At 34.0% G+C, this 19260-nt stretch overlaps 5 protein-coding genes across 9 annotated transcripts; 3 read left to right on the top strand and 2 right to left on the bottom strand.

The window, feature by feature from the left end:
• The first annotated feature begins 295 nt into the window (after positions 1-295).
• C04E6.4 (Glycoprotein 120) lies at positions 296-2691 on the top strand. The gene is made up of 6 exons (NM_072138.4): positions 296-382; positions 433-537; positions 669-782; positions 1227-1887; positions 1936-2151; positions 2199-2691. The coding sequence occupies exons 1-5, from the start codon at positions 314-316 to the stop codon at positions 2148-2150; spliced, it is 1164 nt and encodes a 387-aa protein (NP_504539.2). The 5' UTR covers positions 296-313; the 3' UTR covers position 2151; positions 2199-2691.
• A 2940-nt stretch (positions 2692-5631) lies between these two features.
• On the top strand, positions 5632-6708 carry nssp-52 (Neuropeptide-Like Protein). The gene is made up of 2 exons (NM_182414.5): positions 5632-5788; positions 6456-6708. Exons 1-2 carry the CDS (start codon positions 5672-5674, stop codon positions 6648-6650), a joined length of 312 nt encoding a protein of 103 aa, NP_872214.1. The 5' UTR covers positions 5632-5671; the 3' UTR covers positions 6651-6708.
• Positions 6709-6998: 290 nt separating this feature from the next.
• Positions 6999-10797, bottom strand: lrpr-1. Of its 2 annotated transcripts, none has more exons than NM_072139.5 (13): positions 10643-10797; positions 10493-10598; positions 10328-10448; positions 10135-10278; positions 9783-10081; positions 9334-9718; positions 9172-9289; positions 8965-9120; positions 8794-8912; positions 7804-8739; positions 7464-7757; positions 7288-7414; positions 6999-7241 (listed from the first exon to the last, which is right to left on the bottom strand). In NM_072139.5, exons 1-13 carry the CDS (start codon positions 10714-10716, stop codon positions 7133-7135), a joined length of 2988 nt encoding a protein of 995 aa, NP_504540.2. In that variant the 5' UTR covers positions 10717-10797; the 3' UTR covers positions 6999-7132. The 2 variants fall into 2 exon arrangements, with proteins under 2 accessions (NP_504540.2, NP_001412560.1); NM_001425619.2 differs by having other exon boundaries at positions 7003-7241; positions 9334-9721; positions 10643-10762.
• Positions 10798-10965: 168 nt separating this feature from the next.
• C04E6.12 (TIL domain-containing protein) lies at positions 10966-12893 on the bottom strand (the record flags this gene model as incomplete). Of its 4 annotated transcripts, none has more annotated exons than NM_001348575.2 (6): positions 10966-11326; positions 11373-11520; positions 11695-11780; positions 12370-12451; positions 12503-12580; positions 12624-12717. In NM_001348575.2, the coding sequence occupies 6 exons, from the start codon at positions 12666-12668 to the stop codon at positions 11088-11090; spliced, it is 678 nt and encodes a 225-aa protein (NP_001335551.1). The 4 variants fall into 4 exon arrangements, with proteins under 4 accessions (NP_001335551.1, NP_001335550.1, NP_001335552.1 ...); NM_001348577.2 differs by having other exon boundaries at positions 10968-11326; positions 12370-12424; positions 12491-12580; positions 12624-12741; NM_001348576.2 differs by having other exon boundaries at positions 10975-11326; positions 11632-11780; positions 12624-12893.
• A 2548-nt stretch (positions 12894-15441) lies between these two features.
• On the top strand, positions 15442-17203 carry srsx-18 (G-protein coupled receptors family 1 profile domain-containing protein; the record flags this gene model as incomplete). The annotated part of the gene is made up of 7 exons (NM_072142.2): positions 15442-15580; positions 15628-15706; positions 15832-15960; positions 16458-16591; positions 16638-16742; positions 16800-16996; positions 17045-17203. Exons 1-7 carry the CDS (start codon positions 15451-15453, stop codon positions 17201-17203), a joined length of 933 nt encoding a protein of 310 aa, NP_504543.1. The 5' UTR covers positions 15442-15450.
• Between the last annotated feature and the right edge of the window lie 2057 nt (positions 17204-19260).

Raw genomic sequence — 19260 nt, forward strand, 5'->3', positions numbered from 1 at the left:
TCTGATACCAAAAGGTTTGAAAGTTCATTCTTTAAGACCATTGTAATATGTTTTAATTACAGTAGATCGAAAAAACAATAGAAACGTACTGTACCAACTTCAAAAACTACGGGCGCCAGGTGTATATGGGTTTTCTATCTGTTGGCTAACCCAAGCGAATTCTATCATCCACGTGAAATACCTTTAAAATAAAGTTAACAAAAATAAAAATTAATTTTTTCACGTTTGATGAAAAATAAAGATTCACGCAATCACCAACTCAAATCAATCAATATATCAATTTCGTTCATTTTCTTATTTGTCGGTAACAGCAATGAACGTTTGCAATTGTTTGTTACTAATTGTAATCTTTCAAAGTGCCTTCAAAGAATCAAAGTCAAAGGTACAGCTTTCCATTCATTATAACTTTCAGAAAAAAACAATTCATTTCAGAATTTCATAGAAATTAAAATCAGTTTTGATAAAAATCAGTGTAACACAAAGAATGTATGGGATTCCCTATTCAGCAACGGAAGCAATCATCCGGCGGCAATATGGGTAAGGTCTTTGCATTTTGTGCCAAAATACAAGTCTTTCCGGACCCTTTCTATTGAGCGTGTTCTTCCTCAAAATATCAAAATAATTTTTTTAATGAACCAGAAATTTTTAATTCTGGTTACAAATTTCAGATGAATAGTTGGAGTGAGGAAGAGGCCAGAACTATGAAATGTGAGATCAAATCAACAATGGTCACTTGTTACTGTGTTCAGAACGAAGCTTTTTGGGATTTCAGTGAAATAATGGTAAGATTAACCAAATTTCTAATTTAAAGGTGTCTTATGAATTGTGGAATTTTTATCTGAATTTGTGTAACGTATTACCAATCCATACGTGGACAGGTAGGAAATAGAAGCGACACAGAAAAGAATTGCTCCCCGGACCAAAAAAAACATTGAAGCCACGTAATAGCTTACGTGTTTGTACTTTGCCACGTGTCTTCGACGTTTTTTGTAACGGTGATCAAATTTTCTCAGCGTATTTTTTATTTCCTAACTCATAGATTGGAAAACGCTGCGATCTAACTTCGTATGTTTCTTATGAGCAAGTAGAACAGAATATTACAAAAATCCGACAAAATATAGACAATCTATGGAACAGTCTTGGTAGTATTCATCCACCTAGATAGTTCTCTAGCATTTTCTTTATTACGTCTACAATAGTTGTTAACACACAGAAAGTTTTTTCAGAGCACAGTCTACACTATTTCTCGTGATAAGTGTGTTGGCTCAGTGAAAACAGAGACTTTCGATCAGGCAGGAAATAGTAATTTGGGACTGAAAAACATCAAATGCACACTGGATGCTCTCTATAAGAATGCGATGCGATCGTCAAATATGCTTCAATACGTGCCACAAAAGTCACATAATGTTTGGAGCTGTCCTTTGCCTCAAAAAAATTTAACTGAGAAGCTCAATCGTCCAAAGAATCGAGGAGATGTTGATTGGAGAATTGCATATTCAAATAATGGGTACTGCTTCAATTACTTTGCTTATGGAAGCAATGATCTTTTCACACAACCTACAAAATTCTTGATGGTGAAGGACAAACTTCTCGAGCAGATAAATGCGAAGAAAGCTCTATACACTTGCGACAAGAAAACCGAAGCGTATTGCAACTATAGAAACGTTCTAAAACATCTCCCTGGTCAGCTAATGAAAATTAGCACTCTCGAGGTCGAACATGTTTCTGCTCTTTGCAAATTGAACTACAGTAAGACATCAGAATACTTCCTATGGATTTCATTTGAAAATGCAGTTCGTGGATCTCGTGGAGCTATCATAATGGGTCCCATCGCTGGTGTTCTGGTTTTTGGAACAATTTTCATATGTTGGACGTCTTTGTCATACGGTAACATTTTAATTATACCAATGGTATAACATTACATGTTTTTTGCAGAGCTCATAGAAGAACGAAAACCTCTCGACCCTCAAACCTTCAAATTGAAAGACATCGAATTCGAACTAAAAAAGGCAATGAGTGATAAACTTCCTGAAAGAGGTTCGAGTACGATTCAAGCTGCTGTCGATCTTGAAAAAGTTAAGCTCGTCGATAGAAAAAGACAGAGAAGGCACAGGAGTATAGTCTATCCATCTAGTAATTTACGCGATTGAAGTATGTTTTGTGTGTACAGGACTTTATAAATTAAATGACAATTTCAGGCTCAACTTCCAGCTGTACCAGTTGTTCCAACTCCACCGGTTGAAAAATCAGTTCCTAGCAAGACAGAGATTAAGAAGCGAGAATCTGGGGAAGGCATGGCACAAAAATCACTTCAAAAAACCCAAACTCCAAGTCCGAGACCAAACGAACTAATTGCTGTGATATGTTGATTATATTGTTAACCAAAATATTGCAACATTTGATTTTCAGCCCATGGATCCCATTCCGCTTACGCCGAAATCTCAGGGCTCACCTTATCCGAAACAATCAAGTCCAAGCTCGGAACAACTTGGAACACCTCGGAACAAAGATATAAAGAAGAGATCTGAAGAGGCATTCAAAAAGAGGTCTAAGTCGAAATCACCGTCACCTAACAAAAAGTCGGAATCTGACCCGAAAACGGGGATAAGGAAAAAGAAGAATCGGAAAATATTCCTTTGGAAATAGTTCTCTATTTGATTAGCTACTAGACTTTGAATAAATACCGTATTTCTTCTATTAATATGGCTGCAATACTATTTTTCGATGGCCTTCCCGCTTGCAATACTAATAGGGAGTGCAAGACTATTAGGGAGTGCAATACTAATTTTCATAACATTTTTCTGACTTTGAGCTTACTAGTTTTTTTCTGAAAAAGCTCGAATCTTATGTAAAAATTCAGAAAATTTGATTTTAATTGTAACATATAAGTTCAAAAACTTCAATCTCGTAGAAATGTTGTGAAAAACTGTTGCAAAATAGGCAAATTTTTTCGTTGAAATCCTGAAGTTAACAAGACGGGCCTGCAATAAAAAAGAGTAAACGCAAAGCTGTTAGGGAGTGCAAGACTAATAGGGAGTGCCATACTAATTTTCGGAAGGTCTCCGAGGAGCAATACTAATAGGGAGTGCAAGTCTAATAGGGAGGCCATATTAATAGAAGATATACGGTACTTTCAATAAACTCAACTGTTTTCGTTATCGGTTTTGAGCTACACTTTTCAAAAGTCTAGCTTGCTTTTTACATTCTGCAACAACAAAAAAAACAGAAAAGCCAGGATAAAGCTTGACGTCCGGTCAATTCCGGCTCACCAGCCCCAGAAATAGAAATATCAAAATATTTTCTGACATATTCACATCAGCACGTATAAAAAGATCTTGCAATAAGTGTTAACGACGGTGCATTCAACTTGAATATGACGAAATGCTATATTCATTGAAATGTCAAAAGTTGAATGCTAGGCAATTTTCAGATTACTGCTTATTCCTGTTGCAAAATGCGACCATAATGCTATCTTATAAGATGCATGTCAATGATTGGTCAAATTAGCATAGGGGTAAATCATCAAATATATCATTACAAGTTATCATATCGGAAAAGAGTCGTACTGCCAACGGATGTATAATTCGTAAATGTTATAAAATAACGAATAATATTCAAATCATATTTCCTATCTGCACGAAATCAGCGGTTTCTGGAGAATCAACTGCAGCTTGCCTGACTTATCACACTATTTTGAGACATAGTAGTTGGCTTCTTTGGGATTTCCAAACTTCAATTTGCGTACCTACAATGCGGGCGTAACTATTCTTGAAAATCTTGTACTTTTTACTACCGTAAGCAGTCAAAACTTGCAAAAACTTTGGAATCAGAAAGTTTGGATTGTGATAAACAAGATATTATTCACTAAAAATTCATTTTCTATGCAGCCTTTTTCAAAATTTCGTTCTTAAACCTTTTTGAATTCTCAGCATTGAGTACAAGGTGTTGAATAAATTATTTCACTAAACCTGGCTCCCACTTGTTTTCCGATATATTTTTCAAAACTTGTCTTCAAAGAATTGGAGGAATAACAAGGATTCTGCTCAAAAATGTGTCAATTCGTGAGACCCATATTCACTGGAAAAGTGAACACTAGTAGCAACCTGAGAGCTTTAGGATATATCTATAGATTTCAGGCTAGAATTTCCGGTTTCAGTCTTACTAGTTAATTGTCGACTTCCCTGTAAGACTATTGTTTTATGATGTGAGAGCATATGTTGTTCCTGGAATTAAATCTATTGTAATTTATTTTCCGATTATTTTTTCATTTTCTATTGTTCCGCATCTTTATAAATATTCAGCTTTGTGTTGCATAGAAGAACCATTTTTTTAGTTTGTTCGTTGCTTTTAGAAAACTTTGAATTTTATGGTCGGTTGCATAGCAATGAGAAGCGTCTACTTACTAGAGTTTTCGAGTTTTATTTTTTGTCTGGATTTTCTTATTCAAAAAGAAAAGTTTATTTTCAGTGTAGGTTTGGGTAATATGTTTTGTTAGAAATCTCTATTTTAGTGAAATAACTTTAGTGAGTTAAAATAGGAGTTTCCAATTTTCCTTATTAATAGCCAGTTGCCAAAACCTACGACAACAAAACCACCAGGTGAAATTTAAAGGCTGGTTGAATTTTTTGTTTAACTATACTTAGCATGAGTTAATAAAACCACTAAGAATCAAAATACTACATCTTACAAAGCTTTTCATTATTAAAAAATGTACGTTCTTTGGCAAAAAATTTTTTGACAACTTACCAAATTTTTTTGAAACATTTAGAACTTTTGGCAATCGAGCATTGCTGCAGGTCGAAACCTATTTAGAATGATGAAATACGAAAATTATGAAAATATAACAGAAGTATGAAAATTGCAGGACATTTTTATTTTTTTGTCTACTTCCAAAATTGTGATAGCTGAAATATTTAAAAAATCAGATTTTCTTTATTAGACTTGCACCACCTTTGATCCACTTTGACCACTTATATTTTGGTTCTTTGTGGCTTAACTAAGACATTGTCAACTAACAAAATACGCGAAAAATCTTTTTAAAAAATAAGTTTTCCTATGATATCTGGTAAATCTACGTATATTAAAAAATCTATATTTCTATATTTCAAACTATATTTTAAATCTATTTCCTAAATCTAAATATATATTTATGCCAGAATAATTTTCCAAAAATCTTATGTGTTGCAATCTTTGAGTCATCAATTTCTCATCCAAATGACATCTAACAAACTTATATCCCTCAGGGTGGTAACACGATCATCACTCATCCGACACCATAAATCCTTTGGGAATATTTCCGTTTCCTTTCAAAGATTTTATGATCTATTCGTTTCGAATTTTCTTTCCATTTCTACCGTCATAAAAAAACATTTTCCTTGAGATGATTTACTCGTAATCCTACTGCACTTGTATTTTGTTCTCGTTTTTGCACTAACAAATGATCAAAACCACTTCAAAAAGCACCCGCGACGGCAAACCACAACGTCAACTCTTTTCTTCTAATTCCATTTTTTCCTTGACGTACTGAGCATCTTGTTGGTTTCCCTCTAACAAGCCTTCGGAAGTGAATGGCGTCGTCGCTTTTCCTGCCAAGAATCTCAGACATCAACACTTTTCCCTCGTCGCCTTTTTAGACTTCACTTGTGACAGTTTCTTGTTTTTTAGGCACAAAATGTTGTTCACAAGTTCACGAACAGTGGTGGTAGTCCTACTGGCTATTGTAGTTCAGGTGCAAGGATACTGGTTCTCTCAAAGAATCCAACAATTGGATAATGGAATGGAGCAGATGGTAGGTTACATTTTCGAAGTCTTCGTATTTCGGTCTAGATTGATCTCGCTATAAAAGAGTTGACGAACTTTAGATTGAAGTCTATCAACTGTTTTGTATGTCTGTCCCATTTCGGTTTGATCTACGTAGATCTACGAGAATTGCGGTAGAAGCAGATTTCTCAACTGATTTCGTATGGTTAAAAACGTGCTGACGTCACATTTTTTGGGGAAAAAATTCCTGCATTTTTTATAGATCAAACTCCAATGAAACAGCCTGACACCACGCTCACTTTAAACAGTGTTTTGGTTTTTGCTATTGAAGCTTCTCCAATTGAATGTATTAGGCAGGCGTCCAAAGTTGACGGGTCTCATCGCGCGGCCAACAAATTACTGTATTTCTTGTCAATTGTTTGGCCAATATTGTATAATATTTTTCAAATTAAATGAAAACTTCCTGCGAATATGTTTCAAATAGAATTATGATACGATAGCGGCCCGTAAATTGGCCAAAGTTACAGTACTTCGTCGTCCGCGTGACGAGACCCATGTTCATAAGATATCTCAGAAAAAGATGTCTACGTAAATAATATGCCTAAAAACTTTTAGCTTCAATATATTTCGATGATAGACAATAATTTTTTGTACTATTCTCTGAGAGTAAATTATCTAATTTTCCTTTTTTCCAGCCACAACAAGAGATGAGAGCAATGAAAAAAACATTCCTTCCACCCCGTTATCAGAATCTTTGGGGACAAGGTGAATCGAGCAAAGTGGTAGGAAGTTCTGCATTGGCTCCACGGAATATGGACGATTACAAGATAAGAACACAACAGAGACACGTGTTTTCTTGGCAACCAACAAATGTGTTCAACGAGTGGTAATGATTACACATTAATACTTTCGAAGTTGACAATATTAATAAAGTTGAGAACTAATGTGTTTCGGTTTTTTCCTGAAATTGATTTGCAATCTTTCTTACTATTTGGATTTATGAGCAAACATCAAGAATTGATCCAATTTTCGTTGTCGAGTTGGATCCACAATATCATTTCTTTTTAATTTCAATGATATTTCGTGTTCATTAGGTCTCAGAAAATCAATAAAAAATCTCCCAAAATTGAATTGTGTAACTAGAATATCCTGGGAGCAGCACAATGGCTAGCCGATGACAGAACGATTCGTTGGTGAGAAAGCCGAGCTGAAACCCTAGGATTATGATAATTGGACAGAATTGCAAATTTACTATGTTTATCGATACTCAACAAAATAAGATTAACAACGAAAATAGAAAAAATAACAACAAGCAACAAATAGAAAACCTATTATTCTATACTATTCTATACAGCACCTAGATAACCCGTTTTCAAGACATCGTCTTCAATTTCTTCTGAATTCTCGCCTCCTCGCTATTTGTGATGATATCGTCGTCGGCAGCGATGTTCAGAAATCCGTTTGGTTTGAAGATCCACTTTCTGAAAAATAGACGAGTTAGCAATCGATTGAACTTGGATTTCTTACTTTGAAAGTGTTGAATGTTTTTCAATCACTGCCGCCAGCCGATTCTTCTCTTCTTCTCGCAACTCGACACCATATTCGGAAAATAAATCATAGACTCTGAGAGCTGTTGGCCCCATATGGCGAGTGTCTAGAAATCAAACTGTTAGTTGAAATAAACACAACGTTTTCAAAATTACCGCATATTCTAAGTAGATCCGCTTGCATGCTCTGTGCGACTTCTTTATTATCTGATAGTCCTAGTTTTCGAAGACATAAAGCAGCAAAGTCGAGCATGAATTGATCATCAACAGATCGAGCTTTCAGTGAATTCATCAATCTCATCGCCATCAAGCAATCATTGGGATCAACTTTGTGGGATAATTGATCACAGAATTTTTCAGCGTCTTCAAATTTCCTCATACTAATTAGCACAGCGAAGTGCATTGCACTCATTCGAGATTGTGACAGGAAGGTTGAGCCACGATGAAGAACTGAAAATAAATTTAAGATACATGCTAATCGAAATCTATCACTTACCAAACTGTAAATTCATTCGAGCTTCATCTGTATTCTGTTGCAAGCAATGTCGTAATAAAGCGACAGTACCATTGGGACAATGAAGACTTGACAGAAACTTTTGCCACGTGCTCAATGCTTCTGCCCATCCAAGACGTTTCAGAAGAATGTTGATGAAAAAAACTGTGAGACTCTCACTTGGATGTAATTGAATTAGATCTAGTTTTACTAGGCATCTCAAGAAATCAATGAGCTCATCAACTGTAGAAGTGGTCAATCCTTGTCGTTCCAATCTTTCGAAGCACTTCACAAAAAGCTTCTTATACTCGGTTTGAGTTTCAAAAAATCCTTCATAATAGCATGTTGCATGTGGAAACAAAGTACGGAGCTCATATGCATAATCAGTGATTGCACGAATTGACAGAGTATCTTCTTCTTCAGCCATTCTTCTCAGAACACTCAACAAATGAAAGTTTTTCATGGGAGATTTCGATGGATCTTCGTTCCATTCTCCAGAAAATGCAGCAATTTCTTCCAGCATTGATCGAACATTCTTCCACGATTCATGCATAAGATAAAGGTTGAGAACTGGTGGTACAATCTCTCCAAAATCAGTGTCCACTGGCCATCCATTACTACACAATACTGATGAAACTTTGGTGATGTCGCCTTGATCAACGCACGATTTCAGTTTTTCATAAGGAATAGGAATTGAGTTATTCATTGTAGTTTTCGGTGATTCAAATGTCTCCGAATAGTATGCTCTACACCATCCTCTCAAATCTTTAGCGTAAGGACGTGACCATTGCTCTTCAGGTTGAGGTGCTTCTTGTTTTGCCTTCTGTTTAGACCATCGATGCAGAATCATCCAAACTTGACGCTCTGAAATTCCATAGCTTTTCAGGATTCGTGCAAGTTTATCCAATTTTGATTGGTTTCTGAATGGGCGCCCGCTATCTGAAATTTGATAATTATAATTATTTTAGAACGAATGCTTTCAAATAAAATTACTGTATAGTGGCTGAAGAATGATTTGCACCAGTGGTTCATTTTCGATAGAAGACCAATCTCGATAGCCCATAGTGGAGAGGCGATACAGTATTGCGAGTCGTTGATCGAGATTTTGTTCGCTGAAAAATTAAAAACACGATTACATTGTTTTAAAGATCGATAATATTTTACCTGGTCATTAGTGGCAGTGTTATATGAATTCTTTCCCTTCTCGTATCAATTTCATCCACAAAACTTCTAAAATATCTCAGGCGATCATCAAGATCCATGTCTTTCAGCATTAGTGTGGCAAAGAGAAGATCATCATACATTCGAATTTTTAGCTTTCTGAAAAAGAACACACTTTAGAATATTTTTTAACTGTATTTTCAAACTTACGAATATTTATTGTTGAATGTGAAATGAACACGATTAGCTATATCACGAATCAAATGAGCGGGTTCGTGGCTTCGAATTAATTGGGTTGAAAGGCGTCCGACTAGCTGGTGTAAGAATGCTGAAAATTGACTTTTATCATATTTTAAGCGAACACTTTTTTACCGTTTTTTCGTTGGTTTTCCAGACAATCCGATACCCGTTTTGTATCTTCTAGCAGTGATAAAGCTGTATAATAATGTCGAGAACAGATATGCCTTTCAATTTCTCTGAACAACTTTCGGAAGAATCCAGAATCTCTCAATGTACAATTTAGCATCTGCTCAACTAATTGCGAACATTCAGCTCCCTTTCCATCTCTACTTTTTTCCGCCATTTGCCAAATTGTCTCCAAAATATCTGTCGACGAAAGGAACAACTTTTTTGTTGATCCAATAACGCTTTTTCGTAGAACTTGTCGAAGGCGATCATTATCACCACGGCATGCGGCCGCCCGTACTGCTGCTCCGTGAGCCAACTGAGATCCTTCTTCTCCGTATTTCGTGGAAGCCTGCTAGAAAATTAATTTTAAGTATTTGAATAATTAATAACTATAAATCATTTTAACTGCTTACCTCACACAAGGAATCAGCTTTCAAATAATGTCCTCTAATTGAAAAAGCAAAAACGGATGCTGCATTTATGTGAGCATCAACGGAGAATCCTTTTCTAGCCATATTATAAACCATATTTTTGCATCCATCAACATCTCCAGAAGCAGATATTCTCTTAACAACGGCATGAAATGTCTCAATTGTTGGTTCCACGCCACTTCGTTCCATATTATCCAATTCTTTCAGTGGATCCCAATCGACTTCGTTTTCATTAAGAACCTGAAATCGAGCATTCCAAGCATATACAGGTACTTTTGCCACTGAAAAAGATTAAATAGTTGTGGTTTTATCATTGTAATTGTTTAGTTCTTACGTTTGCTCTGTAATTGTGCCCAAAGCCTTTCCAGAATCTCATTTTTTGATGCCGTTTCGATATTTGAGAGCGAATGGCCGCATCCGTGAATCAGCATGGGAATCCAGCGCTCCGGAGAACGTACAACATGATCAATGAAGTTTTCTGAAGTGGAAAGTGATTGAAAATAATTGTCTATTAAAATTTCACTAACGATTTCCTGATTCCATTTGTCGAACCACGTCGAAAAGGATCACATCTCCACTTATTCGATAGTTTTTTCGCAGATTTTCTTGAATTCGGGAGAGAACAACATCCGGATTACTGGCCCTGTTCTAAAAACTGCTAAAATGAAACCATAGTTTATTCTTTCACAAACTTTTTCTTTCGATGCAACAACTCCTCGAAAATCTCCTCGTCTTACTAATTTGCTATCAATTTCTATAGATGGGAATGTTGTTGCTGCTGATATTGATAATTGAGATCTGAAAGTACTAATGTTAGAGTTATTTTCGGCACAAGTGCATACATTTTTGAACTAAATCTCGAAATCCTATGCAAAGTGAGAAAATTGCGATGGAAAAATTTAACACCATTGTTCATCGCATCGATGCAAATTTTTCTGAAAAAGAAATTTACTCCAAAAAATAGGAGCGCTTATCCTAGAGGAGTACACGGTCGTGTGGACGAGGAAGCAAATGAGATTTCTAGTCCGCATTAAACGGCGGGAGTTCAAAATTAGTTTTCAAAGAATTTGCTAATTCGGGCGCTTAAGCGTGTCTCAAAATTAATACGTTACAATTAGTACGATTGAATTAAATCACTTGGCCATACTTTTCAAATTATCTCGTATTAAGCGGTTGAAAAAAATTTATTAACGGTATAATACAACATTAATTAATATAATTTACTCGAGGATTTCTGAATTCGTCCAGATGTTTAATTCAGAATATTGTTATTGTCCAATAATTTCCCTATGGATAGTCAATATAAAATCCTTTCTGTTGCTGCTTGTCGTCCGTAATTTCTGAAGCTCGTGGTGAAGGGAAACTGATGTTCATCTTCTTTGATTCAGGATCTACTGGTGTGAGAACAGGAGTTATGATATCTGTCTTTGTTGAAGATTTGTTACTTGGTGAATCAGGAGTACTAATCGAGTTGAAAAGAGCCTTCCAGACATCGTTGACAATTACAGGAACCATCTTTTTCACAGCTGAAATTTAAAATTTAAAGCAAAAAGATATGAGAGATTGCTAAACTTTTCATAACAGTTCCATCATCCTCGTCTCCTTTAATTGAATCATTTTTTGGTGGGGACTGAGATGCACATTCCCGAAGTGTCACGCACTTTCCTTCTGCATTTCTTGCGAGTCCAGTTTTGCAGACGCATCCCTTATTGCATTGCTCCTAAAAATAACAAGTTAATCGAATTATCAGGTGGTGTCGGGTATTAGTAAGACACAAAAAATGAGCACAGCACATCACACACACACACAAAAACTCAGTGTTAGATTCTACCTGAACACTACGCTGTACTCTGGTGTCGCGAATCGTGAATACTGTCGCAAACGTTCGCCGTACCTTCCGACATTTTGGAATCAGATTGTGGCACGTTGGCTCACAGTCCAGGCAATGGTAGATCTCAGTTTTGGAACAGGAGAATGTATCTGTGAAATGAAGAATTATGATAGGTGATGTAATTTTCTGGATTCAGGATTTTAAAATGATAAGCTTATTTACAAAGTGGAAAGAAAAATATATAGTTAGAATTAACATCGTCTATCGCATACATCTAATGGTCTTCCCAGAAGTTTTTGTACTTTTTGCACCCTCCAGAACTTAAAATAATAGTTCAAATATAATGATAAGTAGATATATACTACCTGGCTTTCAATTTAGTCTAACTATTCGGGTAAAACTACTGCAGCTATACACAATTGGGGGTACCAATTTAATATGGTATATGTATGCAAGTTGACAATTTTTCAATTTTTCACATTTTCAAGTTTATGCTCGATTGCAATATTTCACAGTAAATAAGTATTTGTCACTCTATGTGAAAATCGTTGATCAGATTTTTTGTGAGTTTTTTTTTGCAAACAAATTTTAATTCAAGATCGGCGTAAATTTCTCGCAAGTGATTAGTGAATGTACTTTCGTACTTTTGCAAATCTTACGCAATAACTATTAACCAAAATTGTTAGTATTGCTTTGCTAAAAAAAAAATTAAAATAATTTTTCTCTTTTCTTACTCACCACTCCTCTTCAATCCGCTTGGCAATTCATATCCTGTACATTCTGGCCGATCAGTCTTCAAAAACTCATTTTGATTAGCAACCTGTTTAAGAAATGTGTTAGAATGGTTACGTGCACTTACTTTTTTACCAACCCGTGCCCAATATTCACACCAGTCAATTGAATTTGAGTTTAACACTGAGGAAGCATATGGAATTAGGAAGAGCACAATCTGAACTCAAATTTTAAAAATAATGAATTTGATAGCAACTAACCGAAATAATAAAAATCTGTGAATAGGTATCAAGCATCATTTTCATCAAAATGACCTCTATGAAAGGTGTGAATAGAGGTTCTAGCAACCGTTTCAAAACGAAATTCGAAGTGCAAACTGACCCCACAAACTGATTAGCGCGGAGCTCCCCAAACAGACCAAATCGGGAGGTGCGAATTTGGAATTGAGGAGATATAGAATTGGGAAAGAAGAGACGCAGTAAATTAATTCTTTTAAACAATGGAATCAGACTATATTAAGATAAATTGAAGAATATCGAGTTGATTGAAAATGGGCACATTGAAAAGCTGGTGGAAAATAAATGATGACTCAATAGTAGGAAAACTGTAAAGAAAAAAGGAAGAAAATTATAAAATTGTTTTGAAAACTTAAAAACAAAAGGCATGTGCCTCAAATGTTATGTTATTCTTTTCCAAAAATCAGTTCCCAGGCGACTGTCATTTGAAACCAGACGTAGTTATTTTCTAAAATATAGGGTTTTCAGCAGATAAGTGTACTCACTGTTTTTCCAAATATTGCCCGTAAATCTGAGAACACATTATACCGGAACGCCCACAATTTGAGATTTTATTTTAGGGAAAAACACGGAGTTAAAGCCTTTAAAAATATTGTTTTTCTTTGGTTGTTTTCTATAAGATCTTTGCAATTTCAGTTTTAGTATTTCAGAGGTAATTACTTCAAAGTAGCGCCAGTAGAAACAGAAAGAACAATGACCAGATATTATAGTAAAGAATTTATAGAAATGTTCGAAAAAAAATATAGAAAAAAAAATTTCAATGATATTTTGAAAATTGGAAATATCTTAATTTTTGCCACCTTTTTTGGAAGCTGTTTATCAAAAAAATTTTCCAATGAATTTCTTATGTTTTAAACATTAATATTCAAGGTAGGGGCGTGCGGCAAATTTGCCGAATTCGCCGAATTGACTGTTTTCCGAGCTCGGCAAATTTCAAAAAAGTGGACCTGCCTGAAATTTGCCGCGCACATGAAAAACTTTAATAAAAATTTTGTACAAAACTAATGGTCCCGATCAGAAACTTAATGAAAGAAAACATAACATCGTTTTTCTTTTATGTTTTATTCAAGTAGTCCACACACGCATTAGGCAAAAATCAAACAAAAACCAGTAAACAAAGTTTATTCCATCAATGTTGCCAAAAACCACAAGAACAAATGCGTAGAGCTGTTATATTTTTTTACATATATTTAGAATCAAAAACCAAACGCGAGATTATCCTTCAAGGATATCATAGTTTTTATTGAAACCTATAAAGATGTTTTCTTATTTATTTGGTTTTACAATTTTTTTTGGATAAAAATGGAAAACAAACCCATAGGGATTTTTCTCTAACATTTATTTTTTAAATAAAGATTTAGAAATATTATGGTTTAGATGTGAGTTCAAAGTTAACATTTATCAGTCAAAAATCACACAGAAATCTTCAATTTTGTAAAAAGTTAGCTGTTTCAATTCTTTGAACTTTTTTTCTTGTTTCGTTCGAGCACAAATTTAATGCGCTCAACTAGAAGGAAATATTTATATAATCTGTGAAAGTGACACGAATGCTTATAGACTACAAAGGTGCAAATTCAATTTTCATTTGTTTCAAATAATATTTTGTTTCATTGTGTCATTATGTAGTCTGCAAAACGAACACAACAAAAACCACTCAGTTAAAATTTAATTTTGAATTGCTTCCGACGTCCCGAATAATTAATAAAAAAGGTGTTTCTCGATTTCATTAGAAATTTTTCAGATTTTTTGAAAAATTTTGCAGACGATTATTTGTAAAAATTGTAAAATTTGGTTTCGACCAACTAAAACGGAAGATTCTTTGATACGTCTTTCTTTTCTATTCTACAGCTCATAATACCAAATATCCGAGCAAAGACCTTCATCAAAATATTATACCAAAATTATTACCGGACTTAAAATAATCTAACATCTATATTTAAGCAAGGCACATTTAGTCAAAGTGATCTCAACGTTTGCAAGTCTCATCTTCTTATCTCATATTCTCTACATTTCGAATCCGGAAATCAGATTTAATTTACAAATTTATGTATTAATTTAGAAGAGAGCTGAATCATCTAAACGATTCTTGGTTGTATACACTTTCCAAATAGCCAAATGAATTCCTAGACGAAATGATCATTTCGAACTTGCTCCAAATTTAGTAGGCGCTCAGTGCTCATTCCTGTCTAGTGGGTGAAGTTTTTAGTGGAAGATTCTTGGAAAATGACGATATTCTTGCTAACTTCAGTTCTGATAATAAAAATTCTGATAACAAGAAAATTGGGTTTTCTTTGGTTTTTCATTTATATCATACTCTGACTTTTCTCATATATGCAAAACTTTTTAAAATCTAATTTACCTCCAAGACATTCTTTCGATTTTCAGATATTATTTTTTGCGTTTTTTATAGATTCATTTTGTTGAAATCTTAGTTATAAAGTTTCCGCAAATTATGACAATTGGAAGTTTTAACATAATTATTTTCAAAAATGGGATATTCTGAAAGTCATCGAATTAAAAAAATCGTAAATTTCATCTAAAAACAAATTAATTACAATTTTATCAAAGAAAATAAAATTCCTAGAAAATCGTGCTTGAAGAAACTTCCAGAAAAACTCCAATAAAATAACCAGTACAAAGGTTCAAGTGTGTATATTTCATTTCACGAGCCCGGAAGTTTACTTACATATAATTTCAAGAGGTCTTCAGGTTTACTGAGATTTTCACATACTTTTCATCTCGTCATTCTTCTCTCTCTCATCTTCTTCATTACCATCTATATTTTCAGACAATGCCCCTCTACTTCAAAATGCTTCCATTTTTACAAACTTATACTGTTGTTGTCTGTTGCATTGGATTATTTGGAAACATTAATTTGATAGTTGCCACGTGTAGATACAAATCTTTGAGGACTAAATTAGGTTTGTTCGGTATATTGTTTTATGCTTATGAACTAGTAATATTTCAGGTTGCTTGATCATGATATCGACAATTTCGCATACAATATGTCTGGTTTCGGAACTGATTTCTGTGAAGCTTAAACTGAGGTACCTTGAACACATCTTAAGATACCGGATCCTGATTCTATTTCTTGAGCTTCCAGTGCTCATTTTTTAACTTTAATAACGTTTTGAAAATGCATTCCAAATTTCACATTCTATTTCCATTGCAGATTTACACAAACCCATCGGGACGAATGCTTTCGATTTGTGGTCGTCTATATGTTTGCAGTTCTCTTCCAGTCAACACTGTTCTTGATGATGGCTATTGACCTACTTCTTGCTGTTATAATGCCTATAAGGTCAGTTCTGAATATCAAATCGGACGTAGCGATGTCGGCTGAAAAACTTCGGCAATATTTTTTAAAATCACTTTCACTTTAAAAAAAATCTTGCATTTTATTCAAAGAGTACGCAAACAACGTATGTCTAACTGTCGAATTAAAAATTATAATGATAAAGTGTACTTATTCTAGACAAATTTTAAGTTTCAACCACGGCCATGGCAACATTTTTTTTCATTCTTCTGATTTTAGTGACCTAAAAGTTGTTGAATATTTTAAACTGACCTTTAAACAAATTTTAAAAATTTTATTCTTTATCGTTGCAAGTTTGCAAGTAAACTAAACTGCGAAGATAAATTTTGGGTACATTCTAGCCGATCTTCAATATAAGCAAAAGAGCTAGGTGCTCTATTTGAACAATCTAAAATAGCCTTGGCAAACATTTATAATTTTCCGAAACTATGAAATTAATATTTTGGAACTTAGCAAATTTGATTAATTTTTTTAAATTTCAGACACAAGCTTTGGCAGCGAGGGCCATATCTTCTGATACTCTGTACGCCTCCAGTGATATTTTCTACCTTTGCAATTTTCATTGAGCAACTTTACATAAATCACGAGAATTTACTCATGTGCACCGTATCTCTTGGTAATCTAGTTTAAATAATTTAATAAGTGTGTGATGAAAACTCCAGCTGCTCCAAGGAAAGTTCGATTTTGGGGCACTATAATCACATTTTCAACGGTTTTATTGGCAGTTGCATTGATACTTGTCACAGCTGTAAAGGTGCATATTAACGGTAAGTTTTTTTAAAGTTCTATTTTCACCTAGAGTTTCACAAAAAAATAAATTTCAGAACAATCATCTTCATCTCCGTTCATTCGACATTCAAGTACTTCAACCAAAACATCAAGAAGCTCAGAAGTAAAACTTCTGAAATCGCTTGCCACTTTGATATTCTTTTTCATATGTTCATGGACAATGTCAGTAATTTTATTCCATGTGGCAATGTATTTCGATAGCTCCATTGGATATCAATTTCATAAATACACAGTGAGTGTCTTAATCTTTAATAGATTAAAAAATCAAGAATCACTTCAGTTTATACTCCAACTACCAACATTTTGCCAAAACTTTTTTGTCACAGCGCTCAGATCTCCTCGGTATGCACGAGTATATCGAGAGCAATTATCATTTTTGCCATGTTGTAGACAAAGGAATTGTTTACCAAAAAAATCAATGACTGGTCCAAGTTCGTAAGTTAATAATTAAAATTTATCAATAGTTAGAATCTCAAATAAATTGCCGGCTACCAAAAAAATTTTGGGAAAAAAAAATTTTAAAAAAATTTAAAAAATTTTTTTACCAACAACGAAACTTCGGCAACCAAGGGCCAGTGCCAGTTTCCGAATTTTTTAAAGTGAGGGAAGGTGAACAGTTTTAAATTGAAAAACTCGTGCATCTAACGTATTTTCAAACACACTTTTATTAATACTAATGTGTTTTTTTTTTCAATTTTTAATTACAGAAACAACGGCTCCAAGTTGAAAAATATTACGGAACTTTGACGGCTCAAATTTGATCTCCATTGTAGTCCAACCATTTTCTATCCTTTTCATATTCCTACCATTTTCTTCTTCTTTTTTGTGATTTTAATTTTAATGCTTTGAATATTAATGTTGTTAGAATTTTTTTTTCCTTTTTTTTCATTGTATAAATTTTACATAATTTTCTTACCGGAAAAAATAAATACTGTGTTTTGAATACAAACCAAAAATAATTCCGTTTCCTCATTCTTACGGTCAAACAAATATCAAAGAACCACCAGCCACTTTATTTCTTTTTGTTCCGTCTAGAATTTCAAAACCAATTTCTTCTCTTCGTCAAAGATCTGACTGCTTCCGTAAGGTTGATTATTCCGTGCAAAATGAGTCTGAGCAAACAAAATATTGTCTTTTGGAGCAAAAACGTCGACCATTCACGCCCACTTTTTGTCTTCTAAAGAGAAGTTTTTGACATGCCCTTTCTATTTTTGGCCCCTGTCTAGAAAAAATTAGAATTTATTATTGCATTTACCTAGAAGATTCTAGTGTGTTTATCTAGAAATAATATGTACTTATTCATCTTGAATTAAGTTTTCCTTGTAATTGTTTAACTTTAAAATTCGATTTCTTGATTTCAAAAAACTGAAATGAAAAGAAAAGAAAATGCATTGGACCTTACGGAAGTATCATCATAGCATCCTTGAAGTGTTTTTTTTTTGAAACGTTTTTTCACTTACTGAAGCTGATGATCACTGCAAAAAATTTGGATTCTTCAGAATAGGTTCTCATTCCAAAAGTGTATAAAGAAAATCGGTAAAAAATTTTTAGTGATCATCGGCGGACCTCTTATAAACATCTACTTTTCAGGTAAAAAGCTCTGAGTACAACTTGTATTTTTTCGAAAAAACTCTCTTACTCATTTTCCAAGAATAGTTTAAAATATTTGGAAGCTTATTTGAACATTCGAGAATTTTGAAAACAATGTTTTATGTTTTCGAAGACCTTTTCGAATTATGGCTGGCTTCCTAGTTTCAAAAATTTCCAATCAGACTTTTTATCATCACAGCTTTAAACCCGTGCTATTCCGCGAAGTTTTATACATAATACCAATTTAGAGGAACTCTAGAAGTTATAGCTGTACAATGATTCATCATCATGATATAAAAACCTCTTCTCTTCATTCATTTTAGAAGCTTGCCTAACTTTGCAACTTTTTCCTGCTCCTCCTACTTTTTGTACTTCTTCATTTCCGGCAAGTCCATCCAGATTTTTTGTGATGATGCTCATTTACTTGGCCCTGCAACGTTTTTTAGTGTTTTGCTCGTTTTCTACTCTTTGTGTCTATAAGAATGTGCATTTGTTCAATGGAAACGTTTAAAATTGTTCAGTTTTGAAGTTTTAGTTTTTTTTAGAATCAAGACGTGACATTCTATAAGACAAAATGGATGAGTAGTTTTTGTTACTAAATACATCTAATGAGACTTACAAGTAACATATTTTGAATCATTGCGTATTCATTTGTTCATATTGTTGATCTACCAAGTTGTAATCTTCACTCTTCAAAATCCCTAAACGTCAGACTAGATTTTGTCAATTTTAATATGTGAATTGAATTCTAGCTTGATTGTCCATTTCAAGATTTATTAAAGTAGTATATCAACTGGTGTCTAGGAAATAATAACAAAAATGCTTTGGAAAAATAGGAAGTGATTTTTGATTTTTACTCTAAAGACTTCTTTTAAATCAATTTTAGTTTCACTTTTGTTTTAATAG

Source organism: Caenorhabditis elegans, chromosome V (genome assembly GCF_000002985.6).
Source record: "Caenorhabditis elegans chromosome V".
Classification (NCBI taxonomy): domain Eukaryota; kingdom Metazoa; phylum Nematoda; class Chromadorea; order Rhabditida; family Rhabditidae; genus Caenorhabditis; species Caenorhabditis elegans.

What these genes read in the sequence shown, in the direction of transcription:
- C04E6.4 (NM_072138.4), top strand. Translation starts at nt 314, where the DNA reads ATGAACGTTTGCAATTGTTTGTTACTAATTGTAATCTTTCAAAGTGCC. An exon ending in TCAAAGAATCAAAGTCAAAG is followed by an intron (nt 383 to 432) that starts GTACAGCTTTCC and finishes AATTCATTTCAG; the next exon opens with AATTTCATAGAAATTAAAAT. An exon ending in TTGGACGTCTTTGTCATACG is followed by an intron (nt 1,888 to 1,935) that starts GTAACATTTTAA and finishes TGTTTTTTGCAG; the next exon opens with AGCTCATAGAAGAACGAAAA.
- nssp-52 (NM_182414.5), top strand. Translation starts at nt 5,672, where the DNA reads ATGTTGTTCACAAGTTCACGAACAGTGGTGGTAGTCCTACTGGCTATT. An exon ending in ATAATGGAATGGAGCAGATG is followed by an intron (nt 5,789 to 6,455) that starts GTAGGTTACATT and finishes CCTTTTTTCCAG; the next exon opens with CCACAACAAGAGATGAGAGC.
- lrpr-1 (NM_001425619.2), bottom strand. Translation starts at nt 10,716, where the DNA reads ATGAACAATGGTGTTAAATTTTTCCATCGCAATTTTCTCACTTTGCAT. An exon ending in ACATTCAACAATAAATATTC is followed by an intron (nt 9,121 to 9,171) that starts GTAAGTTTGAAA and finishes GTTCTTTTTCAG; the next exon opens with AAAGCTAAAAATTCGAATGT. An exon ending in CATTCTTCAGCCACTATACA is followed by an intron (nt 8,740 to 8,793) that starts GTAATTTTATTT and finishes ATCAAATTTCAG; the next exon opens with ATAGCGGGCGCCCATTCAGA.